Source organism: Cavia porcellus, unplaced genomic scaffold (genome assembly GCF_034190915.1).
Source record: "Cavia porcellus strain 051 isolate PalLab524CR breed Dunkin Hartley unplaced genomic scaffold, mCavPor4.1 scaffold_2, whole genome shotgun sequence".
Classification (NCBI taxonomy): domain Eukaryota; kingdom Metazoa; phylum Chordata; class Mammalia; order Rodentia; family Caviidae; genus Cavia; species Cavia porcellus.
The window spans coordinates 12740485-12761270 of record NW_026947485.1 but is presented as its reverse complement, the minus strand read 5'-3'; the positions used below and the strand labels follow the sequence as shown (position 1 = coordinate 12761270).

The following is a 20786-nucleotide window of genomic DNA, read 5'->3' as shown; positions in this document are numbered from 1 at the left end:
ATGATTTGTAGTCAGTTATCTGCTGCTTGGAATCCTTTGAGGAGAATCAATCCCTCTGGACTGACGCAGAGGGTCAGAAGGAGACCAGAGGAAATCAGAGAGAGGGAGGTCTCTTCAGAGTGATTCTCAGAGCTCTGGCTCTGTGACTCCACTTACTCATAGAATTCCTGCTGGGTCCCCTGGGGAGCGAACAAGTAAGGTGACACCCTGTGGCCTTGGAGCTTGTGCTCCTGGAGCCTTCATCCCAGCTGTGGGTCTGAAGTGCAGGACTTAGAGCAGCTCTTAGGATAGAATTTTCTGCAGAGAGGGAAACGTTCCAGGTCCCCCAGGTCCAAGGCAGGAGCCACCAGCCTTAGGTAACGCTCGAGCATGTCAGTGTAGGCTCTGCAACTATAGAACAGAGTCGTGTGTGTGTGTAGCTTTATTTTATTTATTTTACCTTAGATAGCTATGGTTAGTAGGTACCATATTAGATGGTGCAAATTCAGACTCTGGGTTGCCTCTAGGAGGTAGAATTTGCCAAAGTTGGCTTCCAAGATAAGTCAATCCCAATAAAGTCAAATGTGATGGACTTATTGTCATGGTCACCTCAGCATCATCATACAAGGTAACTTGTCCCTCCTCTCCGTTCCTATACAATGGGCTCCTGGGACTAAAAATAGTGCCAGCATTCCCTCATCCCATTTAGATATATGTTCTCAATGATTTTCTCCAGTCCACACTTAACTCATTTTCTAATTTGAGTTGTTAATTTCAAAATCAAGGAGGAGGTCAGGCATGGTGGTACATGGCTATAGACCCATCATGTGGGAGGCTGAGGCAGGAGGATCACTGGGAGTTCAAGGCCAGCCTGAACTACACGGTGAGACCCTATCTAAAGAAAAAAATTAGAATTTTAATTTTTGGAGTGTAGCTCAGTGGTACAGCACCTACCACTGTGGTACAATATGCAGAAGACCCTGGCTTAAGTCTCCAGCACCAAAAATTAAAACAGAGGAATGTGAGCCCTTGGAAGATCTGTACCACACAGCCTCTTTTCCAACAGCCTTCTAGTATTTTAATCTTATTTCCTAAAAAAAAATGCTTTTATCTTTCATAGCAAAGCAACAGAGGAAACTGCAAATTGTCAGCTCAGGCCACAGGTCCCACTAAAGCTGCTGGGAGGAGCCGCTAAGGAGGAAGAGCCTTGGCCTCAGCTGGTGAAGTGACACAATGCTGTCTCCACTGGCCAGTGGCCCCCAGGGCCCCAGCCAAATCTGAGTGTGCCAGACATGCTGTCCAACCGAGGAGCCTAGTGACATAAAATATCAGTTTATATTTATAATTGCCATTATTTCTGCTCAAGCTATCGTGTTAAATCACTTGTTTCTTGCAGTGAATCCAAAGATACAGCTAGTGATTCCCTAACTTTTTGGAAATTGCAATCATGGAAATAGCCTCCCCCAGCACCCTCCTCTGGCTGGGTCAGAAACCTGCTCAAATACAGTGATAGGCGGCATCAGCTATTTTGTTAGCATATGTTCGCGGTATGTATCACGAGGTCCTGACACGCATGCACACGTATGCACAGTGCATCTGGCTCCTCTTTTCACCCCTCCACCTCCCCAGCTCCCCTTCCCATCTCCATGAAGTCTGTCGCCGTCTCCTCTGCCCTTCCTTTTATTTTACTCTGTAAATTGGATATACTTTGGATTTCTCATATCAAAGAAACTTCTTTGTCTGATTTCTGTCATTACCCATGAGCATTAGAATCTCAAGGTGATTCCATTTTCCTACACAGCTATTTTTTACCAAAGATGGAAGCATCTCCCCCGCCTTTCTTGGAGGAAGAAACATACGTATTGGTGATAGCATGGGTCAGCACACCCAGGCTGGGTCTTGCCAAGAATCACTGTGACCCTGGGACTTCTGTGTCTCAGAAGTCCCTGGCCCATCTGAGGCAGCTGTGGGGACAGCAGGGTCACTGTTGTACTGCCCGCTGTTCCCTCCACGTGTCCCACCCAGACAGAGGCAGAGGCCACCTCCACCCCACACAGCACATGGAGGAGGGGCGAGCACGCTCCATGCAGAAGTAGATGCAGAGTGGCGAGCTGGATGGGGACGGCCACTGCACAGATCTCCGCCATCCCGATGTTTTTAAGTGGACACCTTACAAACATGAAGATTCTCAGGAGAGAGGAGAGGGCTTTATTCTTGAGTATCCATCAGCAAAACACCAGGTGACAATTTGTGCTTGTTCGCTCTTCCTTTCTAGCATGTGACTACAAGGGGACCCCAGAAGCCCTTCTGGAAGCGGTGCAAGGGTTAATGAGCCTGGCTGCTGACATGGACGTCAGCTGAGTGGTGGGCCTCGAAGCAAGCAATCTGGCATAATGAGGATTTTGGAGCTCTTGTTTTCTCATCTGGAGAGCTCTTCAAAAGTGACACTGTGAGGTGAGAACTCGTGCTCCAGTTGTAGGCAAGTCCTGACTTACCTTGACTCCGCTGACTTTCTCATGCTCAGCCTTCAGGTTAGAAATTGACGTTAGGGAACCAATAAGTTCGGCTAATAACCAGGCTGGTGAGCATGTTTGTCTGCCTCTTTTTCGCTTGGCTAAGATTGCATGCAATTTTTTTCCAAGTGTCATTAATTATAACAAAAAGAATCACGAAGAGGTTACTTGGGCAGACGGAGTAGAGCTTAGTGGTGAACGCTTGCCTAATACAGACAAGCACTGAAAAATTTACAAATGAGGGTGAGTGGGAATGTCCGAGCCAGTGAACTCAGAGACATGAAATTGGAAGTATTTTCTAAAATAGGTAGTAGGGCCAGGGATACAGCTCAGCAGCACAGGGCCTGCCTGGCAAGCAGGAGGGCCTGAGTTCGATTCCTAGTACAAAGAAAAAAACAGATAATATATGTTTCAACAATGCATTCAAGGAAAACTGACCAATCTTCCCAAATTCTTTAGTTGTTTAGAAGCCCATACAGTAGTATACAATCTTATAAGAAGTATAGCACTTTCTTCAAAATGCAAGATCATTTTTATTACATATTCCTGAATTCTTTTTTTTTTTCATTCATTAACCCTTTCAAGATTTAGTTAGTTGCCCCTAAATCTTTCAAGATTTAGTTAGTTGCTAGAGGTCAGCAAATGTAGGCCACAGGTCAAATCTAGCATAGGACTTGTTTTTGCGGATAAAGTTTCTTTGAAACACACTCACACCCGTATGTTTACATCCCTGATGGCTGCTGTACCCTGTGATGGCAGAGAAATGGCAGGCAGAGGACAAAGTCTTAGAGCAAAATACCCCCACGCTGCAACAAAAGCTCCTGAATTAAGGAACAGCTGAATCTGTAGGGTTTGTGCCATACAAACCACAGGGGCAAATATAAGGCCATTCATGTCAAATATCCTGGCAGCATACAATAGGCGCTTAATAGTTACTTGGAAGAAGATACATTCTGCCTGTGTGGTTTAGGGCTACTGTCTCTTATGCATAGTAACATGCCCAAGTTAAACCGGCCCCTGAGAGCAGGTTCATCTTGATTCCGCTAAAGATGCTTGTTCTGCAGCACTGGGGCCCTGTGTTACCAGATCTCCCCAGTTTTCAAGAGATGTCAGACATTTAGTTTTGGTAGAAATGTCTGCATGTGAAAATACAGGCACATAGTCTCAGCATTCAGGAGACTGAAGCAGGAGGACTGCTGTGCGTTCAAGGTCAGCCTGGGCTACAAAATGAGTTTACATCCAGCCTGAACCTCATAGTGAAAACCTACCTCAAAAAAAAGAAAAGAAAAATCAAATATAGGCATCTAATCCAATAGCACTTATAAAACACACTGCAAGGCCCAAAGAAAACAAGTTAGAAGCTGAGCATTAGGCCACGGGCCACCAATTTGCAGTAATAGATACTCACAAAATGTCAAGAAAGTAGACTGAGCCAAAGAGGACAGCAAGGCGGAGGAGTCCTGGGGCCAGCCCTGAGGTGGCTGCTGGGCCTCTTCAACCAGAAGCCAGATGGCTGCTGCTTCCTGGTCCACCCCTGAACCCCTGTTGCTCCCCAGTGGCCAGCAGACACCAGCTCCTCTCTGAGGACCTCCCTGACCCATCAGAGAAAAGCTTCGTCTCCTTTCCACCCTGCCTCCTCTCCGCTGCCTCTGTGGGGACCCCCTAGGCGGGGCTGCCTCCCCCAGGGAGCAGCAGGACAGGGAACCTCCAGGCGTGAACTGAGAACCCCCATAGTTCAAATCCACCCACTAGCTATGCATACATGACTTTGAGTCTCTAAGTTTCAGTTTCATCAGAAAGAGAGATAAAGTCTTTTTTGGGGGAGAATTAGTCAAGATAATCCACTTCGCCTAGAGGCTGGCGATCGTGGTTAAGGGACACTAATGATCACAATTGCCACTATTATTACTTCAGGGTTATTATTGTTACCTGGAGAAATGATCTCTGAAAGAAAAGTTTTTGAAAGAGAGAGTTAAAGAAGATAGCTAGGCAGTATTAGTTCACGCTCTGTAATTGTGCCAAGATGAATTTGTCCCATGGATTTGCGTTTCTCCACTGTACTGTTGAAGATTTGGTCCTGACTTCCCCCTATTACCCACGTGGGACCGATGGCACATGTGTGCAGAACACAGCAAACGGAAGGGGACAGAGGTGTGAGCCATCAAAGAGTCAGGGATGGACAAGAGCACACCCAGGGTATACTCTCCAGCGGGGAAATCTCCTTGTCAATCCAGGAAATTAAAAGACTGTCAACAGAAGCTGTACCAAAGCAAAGTTTGCTGAGTGGATTTATTCCCCAGGCTGGGTTGGGCGCTCTCCTTTATCATGTGCTGACAGCCAGATGTCACCTGCTCTCTTAGACTGACTTAAATGAACCCTATCTGATACATGTTTTGAAATGCAAAGCAAAGAAAGAGAAAGCATGAACACTGGAAACAGAGAGATTTGAAAACCTGTGCTCTGCTAGAACTTGTAGGGTGGTTATAGTTTAAAAGAGCATTAAAATATTCCAGGAAGCCGAATAAAAAGGCAAGACGTGAGCTATAAACAGAGTCATAAAGTAAGATGAAAACTTGTGGGTGGGCTCCCTTCCAGCTCCTCCACTGCCCTAATAATAAAGACCCTAACAATGACAGCAAATTTTTGTGGCATGCTCTTCTCACCAATGTATTGAATCCAATAAAAGCTTAACCACATCTACCCTCATTTTCTCCGACAGAAAACAGATCATGCAGCAAAGTGAGCAACTGAAAACACTGAATGTATTTCAAGAGCTACAAGAAAGCATAGTACAGGGTCTGGGGATTTAGCTCAGTGGCATAAGTGCCTGCCTTGCAAGCGCACAGTTGTGAGTTTGATCCCTGGTACCGATAAAAAAAAGAAAAAAGAAAGCACAGTACAATTGAGGAATGAACAGATCTCTTTTTGGGAAAACAGCTGGAGGAGATGAATTTCCAACCCAACGTCCTGAATGCAAAGCATCATGGGTAAGAGAGAGAACGTGTTGCTCCTGCATGGGGTTCAGTGACCTCCATGGTGTGCTGGTTGATGAGTCACACATGCCCACTGCTGTGGCGCCTGAGTGCCTGGGGACATGCAAACACATCCACCAGAGGTATTATGTGGACATGGACATTTCAACTTTGTAAACACTGCGGAGCCCAGATAGCATCTGTTCAGAATAATAAACAGAGGTAAATGTCTGCACTAAACAAACACTAAAACCCACAGTAATCTAATACCAAACGTCGTAAGCAGTTCTGAGTCATCAGCAGGTTAGAAGTTCTAAGGTGGCCGCAAGCAATGACAGAGATGCATTTCCACACTTTCCTGAGTATCAGCTGCCCCGTTCCTGGCAACCATAAATACAAAGGGACACAGGACAAGAAGAACTGCACACTTTTCTCCTAGGAACTCTGTGGAGATTGCAGTTGTGTAACATACGAGGAGCCACTAATTTGTATTGCTTAGTTCTTAAAACTGAATATGAACAGGCCTGTAATTCCAGCCCTCTGGGAAGCTGAAGCAGGAAGACCACAAGTTTAAGCCCAGCCTGCTCAACTCCGTGGCTTAACGAGACTTTGTCTTAAAATTTAAAAGGGGAAAGGGGGGCCTGAGGGTGTAGTTCAGTGCAAAGGCCCTAGGTTCATTTCCTAGTAAAAACTGAACTAAACTAAGCTAATGCTAATGCCAAAGTCAACTTGGAGGAGAAAAGGAAGTTTAAAACACAGCCTAGATTTGCTCATGTTCTGTTTAAAAGGCTTCTGTTTGGAAATGGACAACCCGTTACAGCTAAGAGTCCGTAGTGAGTTCATTCACGCCCGCCCTGTCTGAACGAGAGGTGAAGGCAAAGCACACCCGAATCATGGCAAGACACGACGTGGACTGCGTTGCCTTGTTGTATGTGTATGCGCCTGTTTTCAGCTGATCGTGACCCAACAAGAAAGAGAGAGAGAGAGAGAGAGAGAGAGAGAGAGAGAATAGCAGTGGCAAAGCCTAATCACCCTAAAAGAATGCTTAAATATAGGGAGACTAATTTTAGCAACGATCTAATAAAGGTGCTCCTAAATGCCATGGGAAGAGTAAAGAACTCAGTCTGATTCCCAGGCTGAAGTAAGGCGGCCCCTGGCGGGGTTCAGGGACCTGAGAGGTCGCCCCAAGGAGGGTGGCATAAACCGGGAGTCTAGCGGCAGTCACCGTGCTTTCTTCATGCTGCTGCCGCTGCGCCCACCAGTGAGCAGGACGAGGAGTTCCTCCTGCCCTGGAGTTCTTCCTGTCCCTTAGGGGACACGGGACAGAAACGACCCCAGCTGCTCTGGAAGCAGAGTAGCAAGAAACAAATGGTTTGGGGTTCGTGAAGAAAAGCCCAGGGAGTAGGTGGCAAGTGAATGGAGACTTACAGCGTAGAGAGAGATTTGCCAGATGAATAAAACCAGAAGATCATTCCCAGCAGTAGGGACCTGTTTTTATTTTTTAAAATAAATGAAAAAGCTTCTGTAAAGAGCGTCTGAGCATAATAAAACCAGGAAAGTTAGAAGATGAGCTGCGGTTCTCTGAGGCCTGGATCACCAATGTACAGGGAAATGCCAGGACCCGGGTCCCTGTGCCCTAAAACACGGCTTCTCCCTTAACTCGTGTGTTCCTGGTGGACCCTGAAGTTACCACCTTGCTTCCGCAGATGGTCAATTTATTCTGCACATGGAAAAGGGCAGTGTGGAGAGCACAGGCTGCAGGGCCAAAGCCCCTGGTTCGAATCCTGGCTTTATCTGTCCATGAGATCTTGGGCAGATACCTTGCCTCACCAGAGCCCCCTTGATGTCCTTGTGTGGAAAATGAGAGTGTCACCAGCGTGCACTCAGGGCTGCTGGTGAGGACAGGAAGAAAGTGCAGAAAGTTTAGACGGCAAGCATTGGCTGGGATCAGCCGCAACCCTGGCGTCCCAGGACATCCCGTCCCAGCTTGCTTTTCTCAGAAGGCAACTTTTCGTAGGGACTCCATCGCTGTGTTGTGACAGAGACAGAAAGGCCATTACAGCAAAGCCTATGACATCAGTTCTCCGGCCTTTGCAGAAATCTCTTGTCAAGGGCCAAGGATTTAGCTGAGCGACACAAGCACCTGCCTAGCAGGCACAAGGTCACAAGTTTGATCCCTGGTACCAAAAAAAGAAAAAATCCCTTGTCAAGTCCCACTTAGGTAGCTAATTAAACGTACTGAATTTCTCATGCTACTGCTTATAATTAATTCCTTACATTTGTGGCATATTTTACAGAATATTTCATATTATCTCATTTAATCCTTGTGAATCATGATCGCTGATTTACAGATACCGAAGCAAAATCTAAGTGATTAACAGATTGGCTCAAAGACATCCCCAGGAAGTAAAGGGTAGAGCCAGGACGAAGCCTGCCCCATGAACCCGCGTATCAGTGCTGGGTCCCTTCCATGTGCTATCCAGTCCATCATCTGTCCTCCCCCACTAAGTGCAAATGTAAGGAGGAGGAGGTTGAAATTCTGTAATGAAAGACCCAGACAGTAGCCAGATAGACAGCTTACATATTAGTCATTTGTTTTCACAAATTTTATCTTACCTTGATTTGTGTTAGCATAGATTGCTCAGAAAATACCAGAAAGGATTATCACAGATCATCATCTGCTGAAAAGAATGTAAACAAAACTAGTTCCATCATAAATGACTCCAAAAATGCCAGAATCGGCTTCCTTACCATGTTAGATACACAGACCACAAAAGAAAACTTATTGGAGAAATTGAAACTGATTCAGGCCAGGCAGGACGGGGCACACCTGTCATCCCAGCACTCCGGAAACTGACAGGAGGATCACTGTGAGTTCGAAGCCAGCCTGGATTACATAGTGAGACCCTGTCTCCAAAAACAAAACAAACAAACAAAACAAGCTGATTAAAATAACAGATACTCAAATTTTGAAAGAAATGGTAAATATTTATAATAGTATGATAGAAGTGTTTAACATCCAGACCTCTTTAATTATGTTTTCCTGTCATATCTTTTTATTTTTAAATTTGTACTTATAAAGATATGAGTGCTACATGTGTATACACTAATTATATTAGTATTTCCTCTGTTATATATGAACAACATAAAAATACAGTCTGAGCAGCTGAGGCAGAAAGAACAGGAGTTTGAGCCCAGTTCTGGTGACTAATGAGGTTCTATCTCAAAAAAAAAAATTTTTTTTTTAAAGTATGTATTTCAGTGCAAAGGCCGTGAGTTCAATCCCAGTACCAGGGAGAGAGAAAGGGAGAGAGAGAGGGGGAGAGAGAGAGAGAGAGAGAGAGAGAGAGAGAGAGAATATATATGCACAAATATATTGAATTATATTTTATTTTGATTCCAACTTCAAGGATTGATCAAAAGACAAAAGATTATTGTTTGATTTTATTAAGTTATTTACTATTTCCAAAATGATACATATTATGGTCATTGACTCCTTCTCCTTCATTAATACAAGTTAAAACCTATTTTAAAAGGATAAAAATTAAGTTAACATGAAAACTTTAAATTCTATTTTCAAAAAAACCCTATAAATATAAAAATGACAGATTGTCACAATACTGATAAAAACTTAGGTGTGTATTTATTTAGCTACCTAGGAAGCATTTAATAGACTCCAAGTGTTAAACGTGAACACTACTGAAGACACCACTGGATCAGAGCACTGCCAGCCTAGCAAGCCTGGGTGGCCTTAGATAAATCTGCGCTATCAAATTGCTTCCCAGTGGCCCGACCCCTTTCTCTGGGAAGGTGCTGGGGGACCAGGGAGCCTGCCGTGCAGCCCCTCGCCCTGTGGGGGCGCTCTCTGCACGGACCCCGGTGGCACAGGCAGGGTGTGATTCAGAAGTTGGACAATCAGGCCCAAAAGCTGAAGAATCGCGTAAATAACTGACGTCCTTTGCCTAATTTGCAAAGTTGTGGCCATAAAGAAGCAAACTGATAGCAGTGTCCTTTAACTTCCAGGTGAGAAGCTGTATCCTACACACTAGGTGTCCTACTGACTGAAACATCGGCGTTCTAGCAAATATAGATATAAATGCAGATTTTGAAATAGAGGTAAATAAATAGTTGTGTGTATACGTGAGCATCTTCAGTGTGTGGGTGTGTTCAGAGAGAGAGAACTCAGTGTATTAGCACAAGCCATGGATGAAAGGGGCCTTTTTAAATATAACAAGCAATACATAGAAATTTCAAAACAGCCTTGAAGTTTCACAAACTGTCAATTTCTAAATCCAAAGGATAATTTTTCATGAATTCAAGAGTATATTTGCAATCCTACTAAATATGCATATTTATTGTCACAGAAAATACTGTAATAGGAATGTACTTTTAGGCGGCTTTAAACTCTTTCCTGTGTTGATAGACATGATAAAGTTGTTTCAACATGTAAGCAAATCATTCAATCTGTGACAACTTGAAAGTATTTCATTTACTTTTCTGGCCACATATACAAATATCATTTTAACTACCGAGCTTTCTTTAGATTTTCTTGTTGTTTTGGGCTCTGGGAGAGGCTTTGTTTTCATGGTACGAGGGCCTCTATCATTGAGCTAGACCTCCTGCCCTGCAGGTGTTTTCAAGATGTACTTCATTCTCTACTTTTGAAAACAAGATAGTGACAAACTCCTTTTTCTACAATACGCACAGAGCCTCGGATGAAACAGAAAAAGGCTTTAAAGGCTGAGTGTTTTTCTTGCCTGCATATACCGACTATGATGTCAATCTGCATTCTTGGTTGCAAGCAGCAGTTGGCTAACTTACTGACAAAAAGCAATGTATGCAAGGACCTTTGGGTCTCAGTACCCAGAGAAGGCTGGATGGCATGGGGGTGGCACGTGGCTGCCATCTCAGCACCCTAGGAGGCCGAGGCAGAATGGTTGTAAATTTGAGCCGAGTTTGGCCAACTTAGCAAGACCATGTTGCAGACTTTAAAAAGGTAAGGAAAATAAAAAATTTAGGGGCTTAGGGATGTAGTTCAGTACAAAGACCCTGAAAGTACTGCACTTTACTGTAGTACTGCAAAGACAGACAGACACAGACAGACAGACTCGAATGGGGCGAGAACTACAGCCAAGAAGAACACACACACACATATCCCACATCCTGGTCCACTTGTTAGAGTCCAAATTCAGGAGTGATTTATCACATGACCGAGCTGAAACACAGCCCTCCACATGCTCAGGGCTGGAGGTTTGTATTGACACGGTCACGGTTCTGCATGGCTACATGTGTCTCGTTTAAATGTGATCCTTTGCGGCTCTCACAAGCACGCACTGAGACCCACCTGTGCCAGGCACTGATCTACGAGCTGATAATACAGCAGCAATCACAAAAATGCAAATCCCAATCTTCTCTCCCAGTGCTTGCATTGTCCCTACTTGTTTAATGTAATTTTTAACTATTCTTCTAAAAAAAAAGAAAAAAAACCCAAACATCTCACACCCTTGGAAGAAGCCCTTATTATTACTTGATTTTACGATTTGATTAATAATAGCATTAACCCATCAGTATTAAAAGCTAAGTCCATTGGGGCTGGGGATTTAGCTCAGCGGCATAAGCACCTGCCTTGCAAGCAGGCAGTCCTAAGTTCGATCCCTGGTACCGATAAAAAGTTAAAAAAGCTAGGTCCTTGGTCTGCATGAGCAGAATGTGGTGTACTCAGTACTTAAATGAAAAGCTGGAACAGGGCGAGATACGGTCTGCTATGCTGATAAAATGCTGTGGATTTCCCCTTGCGTGGAAGGGGAACGCAGCCAGGAGAGACTGCAAGAGAATTCTCAGGCATCCCTGTGATAGGAGCTGGAAGGAGGAAGATGTTTCAAGAGTGAAGTAATTTAAGGATCCCTTTCTGAGCATGGTATCAAGTAATCCACTCCAGGATTTCATCTTCTTCACTTGGGGCTTTCCCTTCTGGGGATTTGGTTCTGGAATTCTGGTTTTACTGCTATACATTTTGCAGCAATCCATTTTAAGGTTAAAGGTCTAGATCAGCTCTCAAAACCCGACTACATTTAATCATATGGATACTTTTTGGTTTTATCATTTGCTAATGACTATAGCTTAAATCCTTTACAAAATCGGAGTGGCTTGCATTAAGCAGGCTCCTTCTGTGGGGGAATAAGGAGAGATTGCCCCCCCATTAGGTTTGATCCTAATTAGCACCACTTCTGTCACAATTAATGTATTCAATAAGGCTCGGCCTGTTGGCAGTCTTGTCCTGTTGCTTTCCGCTCGCCCCTCTTTCTAATTTGTTGGACTGCTAAGAGAAAGCCCATGACCTTTCGCAAATCACACAATTAACAGCTCACACGCTTAGCTCCTAGTCTATTAACTTCCTCCATTCCGGGATTTACCTCCTCGGCGGCCCACCCTCGGGCTCATTAAAGGAGGAATGCTTGCTTGTCAGCTTTCCAAGAAAGCACATTGCTTGAATGTGAAGAATGTTTAGGAGAATAGCTACTTTAACTTATATGAAAGAAGCTGCTCTTAAGCTATTAACCGCCATCCGTTTAGTAGTCCTAAGTAATTTCGGTGTACATGGTTGGTTTCAGGGAATGCCAAAGTCTCACTGGAACACAATTTATATTTTAGATTTACATTAGGAAAATTCATTCATGCTAGGGCAATCTTGTTTTCAAATAATAGTTTGATTGCTAATAATTGTATAAAAGATAAATTTGTAATATTAACAAAACATTATCAGGAGACAGACAATAATTACCTTTAAAAGAGCCCTTTAAAAATGAATCTGTGATTTAATAATCTAGATTTCTATTAAGTTTTAGTGGCATTTTTATTTGGTCCAACTGTGTAATAAAACATCCCCCAAGACACGCTTAATTTTTGTATGTTTTCTTCACTGTTGCTCTGTTCTTTTTCCACATTTAAAAAAATCTAAGTGGCAGAAGTCTCCAAAAACAGCGCTCTGCAGCTAAGTGGAAACTGGAAAATGTGAAAACCGAAGTGAATGAGGAAGAAGGAAATGAATCTTTTCATCAAGAAAACAAAACCTTTTTGTTAGGTAAGTGTTTCAAAATATAAAGATAATTCTTATATCTTCCTTTTTTAAAAAAATGAACATGTAAACATCATAACCAATTCCAAATTACATTAATTGGAACTGAAATGCCTGTCAGAAAATTATATACCCCTTGGTTTTAAATTTCTTAATGAAAATAATCTGTAAATATTAACTGTGGCCAAAAAGGAATGGCTCTCTGCATAAGATTAATTTAGTAATAAACCCTAGAATTTAACTAAAATTTCAAAGGAACTTGTTTTTTTAGTTTTTTTATTGACTTAAAAATTAGAAATTCCATACGATGATTCGTCAGATTCCCTAATGTCAGGATTCAGGAGTTTTCTTTACTGGCAGAGATGATAGGCTCAAGATTTGCCAAATTCTGATTAGGATGTCAAATAACATACTAAAGTGGCATCTAAAAAGTGGATTATTGACTATTATTGTACTTTTTTTGTGTCTTTATGAGACAGGTTCTCTCTATGCAGTTCAGGCTGGCCATGTACATACTTTGTAGCCCGGGATGGTCTCAAACTCACAATGATTCTCTTGCCCCAGCCTCCTGGGTGCAGGGATTACAAGCGTGTGCCCCCATGCCCGGCTTACTAACTATCATTGGCTATTCTATAATTGATCAAGAGAAACTTCTTGAGTTTCTATTCATTATGCCATATTTGGGGAGAAGTCTGTTTTGAACTCCAGAGAACTTTTTTGCAGGGGGCGGGGGTACCAGGAATTAAACTCAGGACCTCATGCTTGCCAGGTACTGTGCCACTGAGCTATGTCCCCGGCCCCAGAGAACTATTAAAGATAAATCAAATACAATATTAAGAAACTGATCTGAAACCTCACCCATCAAATAAGGTAGTTTGGTTTCAACTCTGCAGAATTAATCCTAGGCTTTTCCTTAACCACTTCCAAATTTGATACTTTTATACTTTCCACGTGATTGAGAGTTGGGGTGTCCATTATCATCCCACTAACATACTTAGCATTTATAAGAGATCTCGGAGGCCAGTTTTTCTATCTCAGTTTTTCTAGTCCACCTTCCACTTCCGATCTCAGGCAGCCACTTTTACTTTCCTGAAAAGCAGGCCCTAGATGTACATATACTGTGTTCTATATTGTCAGATGCCCTTCTCAGTAGAGGCCTTTCAGAGACAGCAACAGAAAAAGTCACCCAAAACTTGTATTTTGTGGTCATGCAGGATCAGAACTTGGGTCACTTCCAACAGCCTCCCGCCACCACCATCACCTCCCTGTCCTTCAATTGTAACACATCTATCATAGTCATAGCTTTTGATATGCACTTACAATAAAGTTTGATCTGCGGTACTGAAAAAAAGGAATTTGAGGGGTGACTGTTGGGCGGTTTTGCAGTGTTCTAAGTCTTTTGTTATCCTTTTTGCCAACGAGCATGTGTTCAGCAAGTAGTCAGCACCACACAAGCATCACTTCTCCCCAAAACAAGGGAACCTGGGGGGCAAAGAATCTTCTATGGGACATGTACAATCTAGTCCCTAACTTTAGGGACACATTATCAAATGCAAGTGCATGTGATTGAGCTCATCAGGGTCACATGTACAAGACAGAGCATCTGCTCCGGGAGTGTGATTTCCTAAAACCCACCTTCTTATCTAAGAGGAAAACATACCCTCCGGGGGACAGAGAGAAGGTGGTGAATCATGATCTTGCCATCCACCTACAGATAACATCACAAAATCTAATCCATGAACCTGAAGAAATGCAGAAACATATGCAACTGTGTGAGAGCTACAGAGCAGAGAGGAACAGGTTAAATAACGCAACAGTTGGAGCCAAAAACTTTTGGTAAAGGCGAAAGTAGCTGAGTAAATACGGTATTCATGTATTACTCCTGCTCAAACAGCCCATCTACTGAAAAACTGGCTGAGAACTATTAGCCACAGTGCACAAGTGAAATCAGCCTCCGATAGCTCAGTCCAGACTGAAGGCTCAGCTCTTTGCAGAGGTGCCCCCAGGAGCTGGGCAGGGGGGTGGCAACTAGACAGGGATGCTTGACTCCATTTTTCTCAGATTCTAAACATGTTTCCAGGGGCCTGGGGCCTCTTAATACCAAGGCACACAAGTCCACGCCACACACAAACTCTGTGTGACTACTTTAATGCTGACTGAAATGTAGTATAATTTTCCTGTCTTTACCTAGGTTTGGTACTTGTAGAGTACTATAATAAACAGTACCTTGAATATCTAAATTTAGAAATAAGACTACAGAAAAACTATGATGATAGAGAGTAGAAGAGATGGACCCTGGGCCCCCAGCTTACTACTACAGGAGTAAAATGATATGTACCCTAAGAAAGCCAACTCCTCCTCCTGCCCTGGAGACTTAGCCAAGCAAAAAGCCAAAGGCACCTTGGGGTGCTGTGGGGTGCTGTGGGGCCAGGTCGAGGAGTCAGCTGGGTGGCAGCACCACCAACTGAGACCTGAGCACCTCACTCCCTTCCACTCATATGTAAGTGACATGTACAGAAGTACCCCAAATCTTAATATTAAAAGTCAGGGAGATAAAGTACCTGTAACATAATTGTAACAGCTATTTAAAATGATACTGATGAAATTTTTAAGAACATGCAGATTCTGATAAAACAATAGCAGTGTTTTTATTTAAAAGCAGATGACATTATACATGCAGGAGGAACTTGATCATGCAAAGAAAAAAGAATTTAGAACAAAATGCTCAAGTATACTATCATCTTCAAAGGTAAGTAGGGTTACTGGTGCATTTTTTTTCCCATCTTTACATTTCTTTGGTACAATCTAAATTTGCTATAAGGAGCAGTACATTGAAAACCTAAAGAAAAAAATAAATACATATTTTTTTAAATGTATAGTGGTGGAAATAGAAGAAACACAGACTGGCCCCCTGGGAATGTTACCGAAGTGAAAGGGTGGGCTGGGTCCGTGCCCAGCAGGGCAGAGTCCTGAGGGTGAGGGGCGAAAGCTCACCCCCGGGAGTGGAGGCGGCGGCGAGGCAGGGGCTGGCTTGTGACTCAGCCCACTGTGCTCTGGGCCCAAGTGTTTGCTCCACACAGGTCTGTCTAATGCAGCTTGCTTCATTCTGCTCAAGGCGGTTTTGAGGTCAGAAATCTAAGTATCTGTGCCTGTGGCCTGGAGGTGGACGCCCCGTTTCTGTAAAACAGTCTGTATGTCCTGAAGTGCCCGAGATTGTAACATCTGACTGGGCCTCTGAGCTGCTAGAATGTCAGCAAAGCTTAAAAGCCCTGCATAAACACAGCCTTCATGCAGGGCCTGGGTCCTCTCTTGACTCTCCACCCCCACCCCATGAAAAGGGGGAATGCTGCACTCATGTGAGAAACCCCAGGGTGCAATCTGGCGGCCCACAGTTTTAACCTACAGAGAAATCTGTGTCAGGCACAATCGGTGTCTTTAGGATATGCGCTCATAGGTGTGTGTGTTATTGGCATTTCAATCTGCCTATTTCTTAGAAGGAAGATGGAATTTAAATTGACTTTATAAATAATTCAGTAGAGTTTCTGGTTTAGTGGACTCTCAAAGTGAAGCAAATGAATAACTGCGCATTTATCTAATCTGCTATGTTAATGTCTTACCTTAGGAAAGCAGCAGATGTTAAACCTTGACAAAACCACAGACAAGTTGCAGCAAGCACCAGTCACTCAAGGACGGCAGACTCTGTCATCACCTAGCTGACGGCGAAGATAACACAAATGAGAAAGAATGCGCGCAGGTATTTACCCATCTTTGTTGAAACTAACCTGAGCTGGATCCTGGAGATGGGGGAACGTACGATAGCTGTGTGCAGGTATGTCTGTCTGACGGCTGCCTATGAGGGTTAGTTAAGATTTTGATGAGATTCTGGGCTTACTGAATATCCTGTATTAACGTTAACACAGCACTGTTGTTACAGTGATGCTGACAAAAGTATGTGTTTAAAGAACGATCTACGGAGCCCTGCTGAACATCATTTAATTCTGGGGACAAGAAGGGTGCTACCACCTGTTTGTAAATGAACGCACTAAGACTTAGGGAGGTTATGTGACTGTCTCAGGCCACACAGCTAATAATAGATGTGAGGCCAGAGCTCATTCCTGTGGGTAGCTATGGAAAGTAACAGATTTTCTAAAGCTCACAAGCCAAAGAAAATAAAGTTAATTGATGTGATTTTTCCCCCCATACAAGGGCTTGAACTCAGGGCATTTGCACTGAGCTACATTTCCTGCGCTCTTTTTAGTCTTTATTTTGAGACAGTCTCACTAAATTACTGAGTTGCCCAGGCTGAGCTCAGTTTTGCAGTACTCCTGCCTCAGCCACCCAGAGTGTTAAGATTGTAGGCCACCATGCCCAGGTTTGCGAGGGTTTTGTTTTTTTTTAAATAACTAAAAGTATATGAGTTTATGTCAGGGTATTCCAAAACTGAAGCAATATCTCACTTACAACAACTCATCCAGTCCAGTGAAGCCAGGCCACAGTTTAACCAGGCAAGAGTGCAGGGAGAGGAGGCCCAGCGATGGGAGGACAGAACAGATCCCACAGTCCTCTGTCACATCCCCTTCCTTACAGGCCTGAGAGTGACTCACTCTCCATTCTTCAGCTGTGTTTTATAGATCTCCACCGCGCATCCTGAGAACATAAGCGGAACACAGCAGAACAGGATATTGTGTACCGGGAAACAAAAGGGTTAGATAGGAAGAGGTTGCATCATTGGGTAACGAAGGGCAAAAGCCCTTGAATGGGGTTGGCAAATACAGCCACGGCCCTGTCATGATGGCTGCTTTTGCAACATAGTGGCAAGGAGCTGAAGAATTGTGCGCGGACTATACGGACCCCAGAGAGTACACTACCTGTCCCTTTACAGAAAATGTGTGTAGACTGACATCAGTCAACTCATTAGTCCAGCTGCTGGACACAATATGCAATACCCACAACTTTAAGCAAGGGAGGTCATTGGTTCACACTTCAAGAGAGTCAGTCCATGGTCACCTGATTCCAAGGTAGGAACAGCATGGCATGGTGGAGCAAAACCGGTCAGCTCATGGCCACTGGGAAGCAGAGCAGGGGAACAGCGCTGGAAACGAGCGGCTTAGGGACCACATGCTGGATAGTACCCAAGGACACACGGCCCACACGGCCTGTCCAGTGTGCTGTGCCAACCCGCCAGGCATTGCTTAGTGCAACGATGCTGGGTTAACGGTCTTAAAATTCCTGCCCCAGAAAAACTCCCCCTCCTGGTAGGAAATGTTAAGATAGTATACTTACATTTTTTAAAATGAATAAATGACATTGTAGAAAACTGAGGATATCCTCAGGGCCAAAAAAAAAAATAAAGTCAGAAAGTGAGACTTCAGAGAGCTAATCAGGCACTACGTAAGAGCAGAGGGCATCTCCCAATCCCTAGTGTGCTACAGCCTTTGGGTTTGAGGGTTACTGTGTTTAACAGACAGAAAACAGAGTCTGTAGAAGGAGGGGACTAAAAACCAGAGCCCATAGTGAAACAGCAATCTATCACACACACACACACACACACACACACACACACACACACGCACCCCTGCTTAGGGTAGGAATCTCTAAGAACTCCCAACCACAAGTTGGCTGCCATGTGAGATTGGGGATAGAGTTTATACTATCTGGGTGGCCCCCAAAATCTAAGCTAAAAGTCATTTAAAGTAGTCCTGCCAGTGCCCCTAGACAGTGGCAAATAAAGTCTCCCGTGAAAACATGACCTGAATAACAAGCCGCCCCCAATTCCCTCCAAACATATAAAGAAACAAATTACCTTCAACCAAAGTCATCCAAACAGCAGAATCAGAATGCAAGGGACTGTGCCTAAAGTACAAAATAAGAATGTTTACTATGTGTAGGAAAATCAAAGGAACGTAACACAAAGTATAACCCGTGAATGAGAGACAACAGGCAGACTGGAAAGATGATTAAATAGAACCCCTGCATGTGACAAATACAGTCACTGGAATAGGAAAGTATGAAACATAAGCAGGAAAAAGAAATACCAGCTGGAGAATTTAAAATTATATATTCAACAATGGAATGTCTTAAATTGGTAAAAATGGATGAGCTGGAAGTATTGGCGGCATAATTTTGAATTTAAAAAATGAAGATGCTGTCCGTAAAGCACTATTGGTCTCTATCTAATTCAGCAGCATAACATATAAGAAAACATAGATGAAAGTCACTTCCACTGGAAACAGATCAGGTTGCAAACATCAGAGTGAGCTCATTAAACAGTTGTGGGAACTGGCCCCCTTATTCGGGGTGCTGAGAGAACCTTTCAGCCCTTCTCAGTGGGAACTCTTTGGTTGGACGCATTCTTAATGCTTAAACAACAGAAAAATGGTAATGTTTTGTAATTGGTCCATCCACTGGCTTTTAGTTCCTAAAGCACTGGGAGAAATTTCCAAAGACTCGAGAGTGGAGAACATTTTCTACAGAAGGGATGTTGGGAAAGGGGCTCCCTGCTCACCCAAATCCTGCTTGCACCCCTGAGAGGCTCCGGCCTGTACTCGCCAGCCTGCCCTTCTCGGTGCTCCCTCTGATGAGATTTCCATTCTCGGTGGAGGAAGGTCCCCACACTGGCACTCCGCTTCGCCTCCTGCTTCCCTTCCTGCCCCGCTGCCTCATTTCTCTTATTCAAGCTAGGCAAGTGCTCTACCACTGAGCTCCATCCCTGTCCTTGTTCAAGTTACTGTATTTTCAGACAAGGCCACACTCAGCTGCACTGGCTGGCCTCAAACTTGGATCTAAACTTTGGGCTAATGAAGGAAATGTTGAGAAGAGTGAAACAGCTTAAAAGATGCAGCAGAAAAACTGGCTGGAGCCGAGGATGCAATGCAAAGAGCGGGTGTGCTGTTCATGGCACCGTGAACCCCGCCTTCCTCCTTCCTGGAAGAACTTAAACCAACTTCAATTGGTCGTCCAGTATCTCACACCCACATACCCTGCAACTTCTTCCCTGAGGAGGTCCGGAAACCCCGAAGTTTCCTTCCATCACTTGAAATCCCTTTTTCCCAACTCAGTGTCTTAGAATCTTATTTGTGCTCCTATTTATTGTCTCCCCAAATTTAAAACCGATTGTATGCTCTGGGGTATGAGTAACTCTGCAAATACTAAAATAAAAAAGACTCCTTACTTGGAAGTGCTTCTCTAGTAGGAAATGAGACTTTGGCCCCACGACCACATTCGCCTCCCAAATGCTCCCCAGACTGTTGGCATTTGTTATCTCAGCGAGACCAGGGACTGGACAGGAAACCACTATTTTTTTACATAGACATTTGACTTAAAATCAGTGTGTTTACGGATATTTTATTCAGCACATTCCTTAAAAAAATTTAAACAAAATAATTAGGAAAGATCTAGAAAAGCTGGTGGAATTTTTTATTTTTTTTAACCTGACATGGAACAGCCAACATGGCAGAGATCAGTTTCTATTCTTCTCAGCCCTTGGTCCTCACTGTAGGAACAAAACCCTAGGAAGAACCTTCGGCCCTAAGTTCTGTCAGGGTCCAAATTGCCCTTCCTTATTCCACACTGACCGAAAGTGACAGCTGGCGAATTAGATGGGGAGAGAAGCTTCAGACGGTGGAGAAAAAATCCTCTCCTTTCTCTGTCTTCAGTTGATGGCTGTTTTCACCACTTGCCAAGACTGGAAAATAGGTCGCTGATGGCTGTGTTTCCCTCCTGAGAAGGGGCAGAGCAGCTATTAGGAAAAGATGCCCACAAGTTCCCCGTGAGACCTCAGCCACCCCAGCAATCCCCGGAACTGCGTGTGTCAGAATCCCAGCAAGAGGGAAAAACTGGCTCTCCATTTGCCGAAAACTAAAGCTAGACCCATCTCTATCACCATGTACTAAATTAAAATCTAAATGGGTCAAAGATCTGAATATTAAAACAGAAACACTAAATCTATTGGAAGACAAATTGGGTAGAAACCTTGGAGACATAGGAGTAGGTAGAGAATTCATGAACAGGACTCAAACCGCACGGGAAATACTTCCCAGAATCAATAACTGGGACCACTTCTTATTAAAAAGTTTCTGCATGTCAAAAGAAATCTCCAGCATAGTGAAAAGAAAACCCACAAACTGGGAAAAGATTTTAGTGAACTCTCTCTCAGACAAGGGACTCTTGTCTAAAACATATAAAGAATTAAAAAAACTCAGACCTCCAAAATTCAAAGATCCAATCCAAAAATGGGCATCTGAGATG

General features: G+C 43.7%; 1 protein-coding gene across 1 annotated transcript in view; it reads left to right on the top strand.

Moving 5' to 3' along the window:
* LOC101787649 (laminin subunit beta-4) overlaps nucleotides 1–17198 on the top strand; it is a 78108-nt gene extending 60910 nt beyond the window's left edge. The window contains 11 exon segments of the mRNA XM_063234480.1: nucleotides 2255–2331; nucleotides 4049–4143; nucleotides 5212–5281; nucleotides 5385–5470; nucleotides 8096–8273; nucleotides 14188–14359; nucleotides 14362–14395; nucleotides 14731–14735; nucleotides 16162–16230; nucleotides 16233–16368; nucleotides 17171–17198. Of these exon segments, the coding sequence (XP_063090550.1) occupies nucleotides 2255–2331; nucleotides 4049–4143; nucleotides 5212–5281; nucleotides 5385–5470; nucleotides 8096–8273; nucleotides 14188–14359; nucleotides 14362–14395; nucleotides 14731–14735; nucleotides 16162–16230; nucleotides 16233–16368; nucleotides 17171–17198 (950 nt within the window).
* Nucleotides 17199–20786: the final 3588 nt, after the last annotated feature.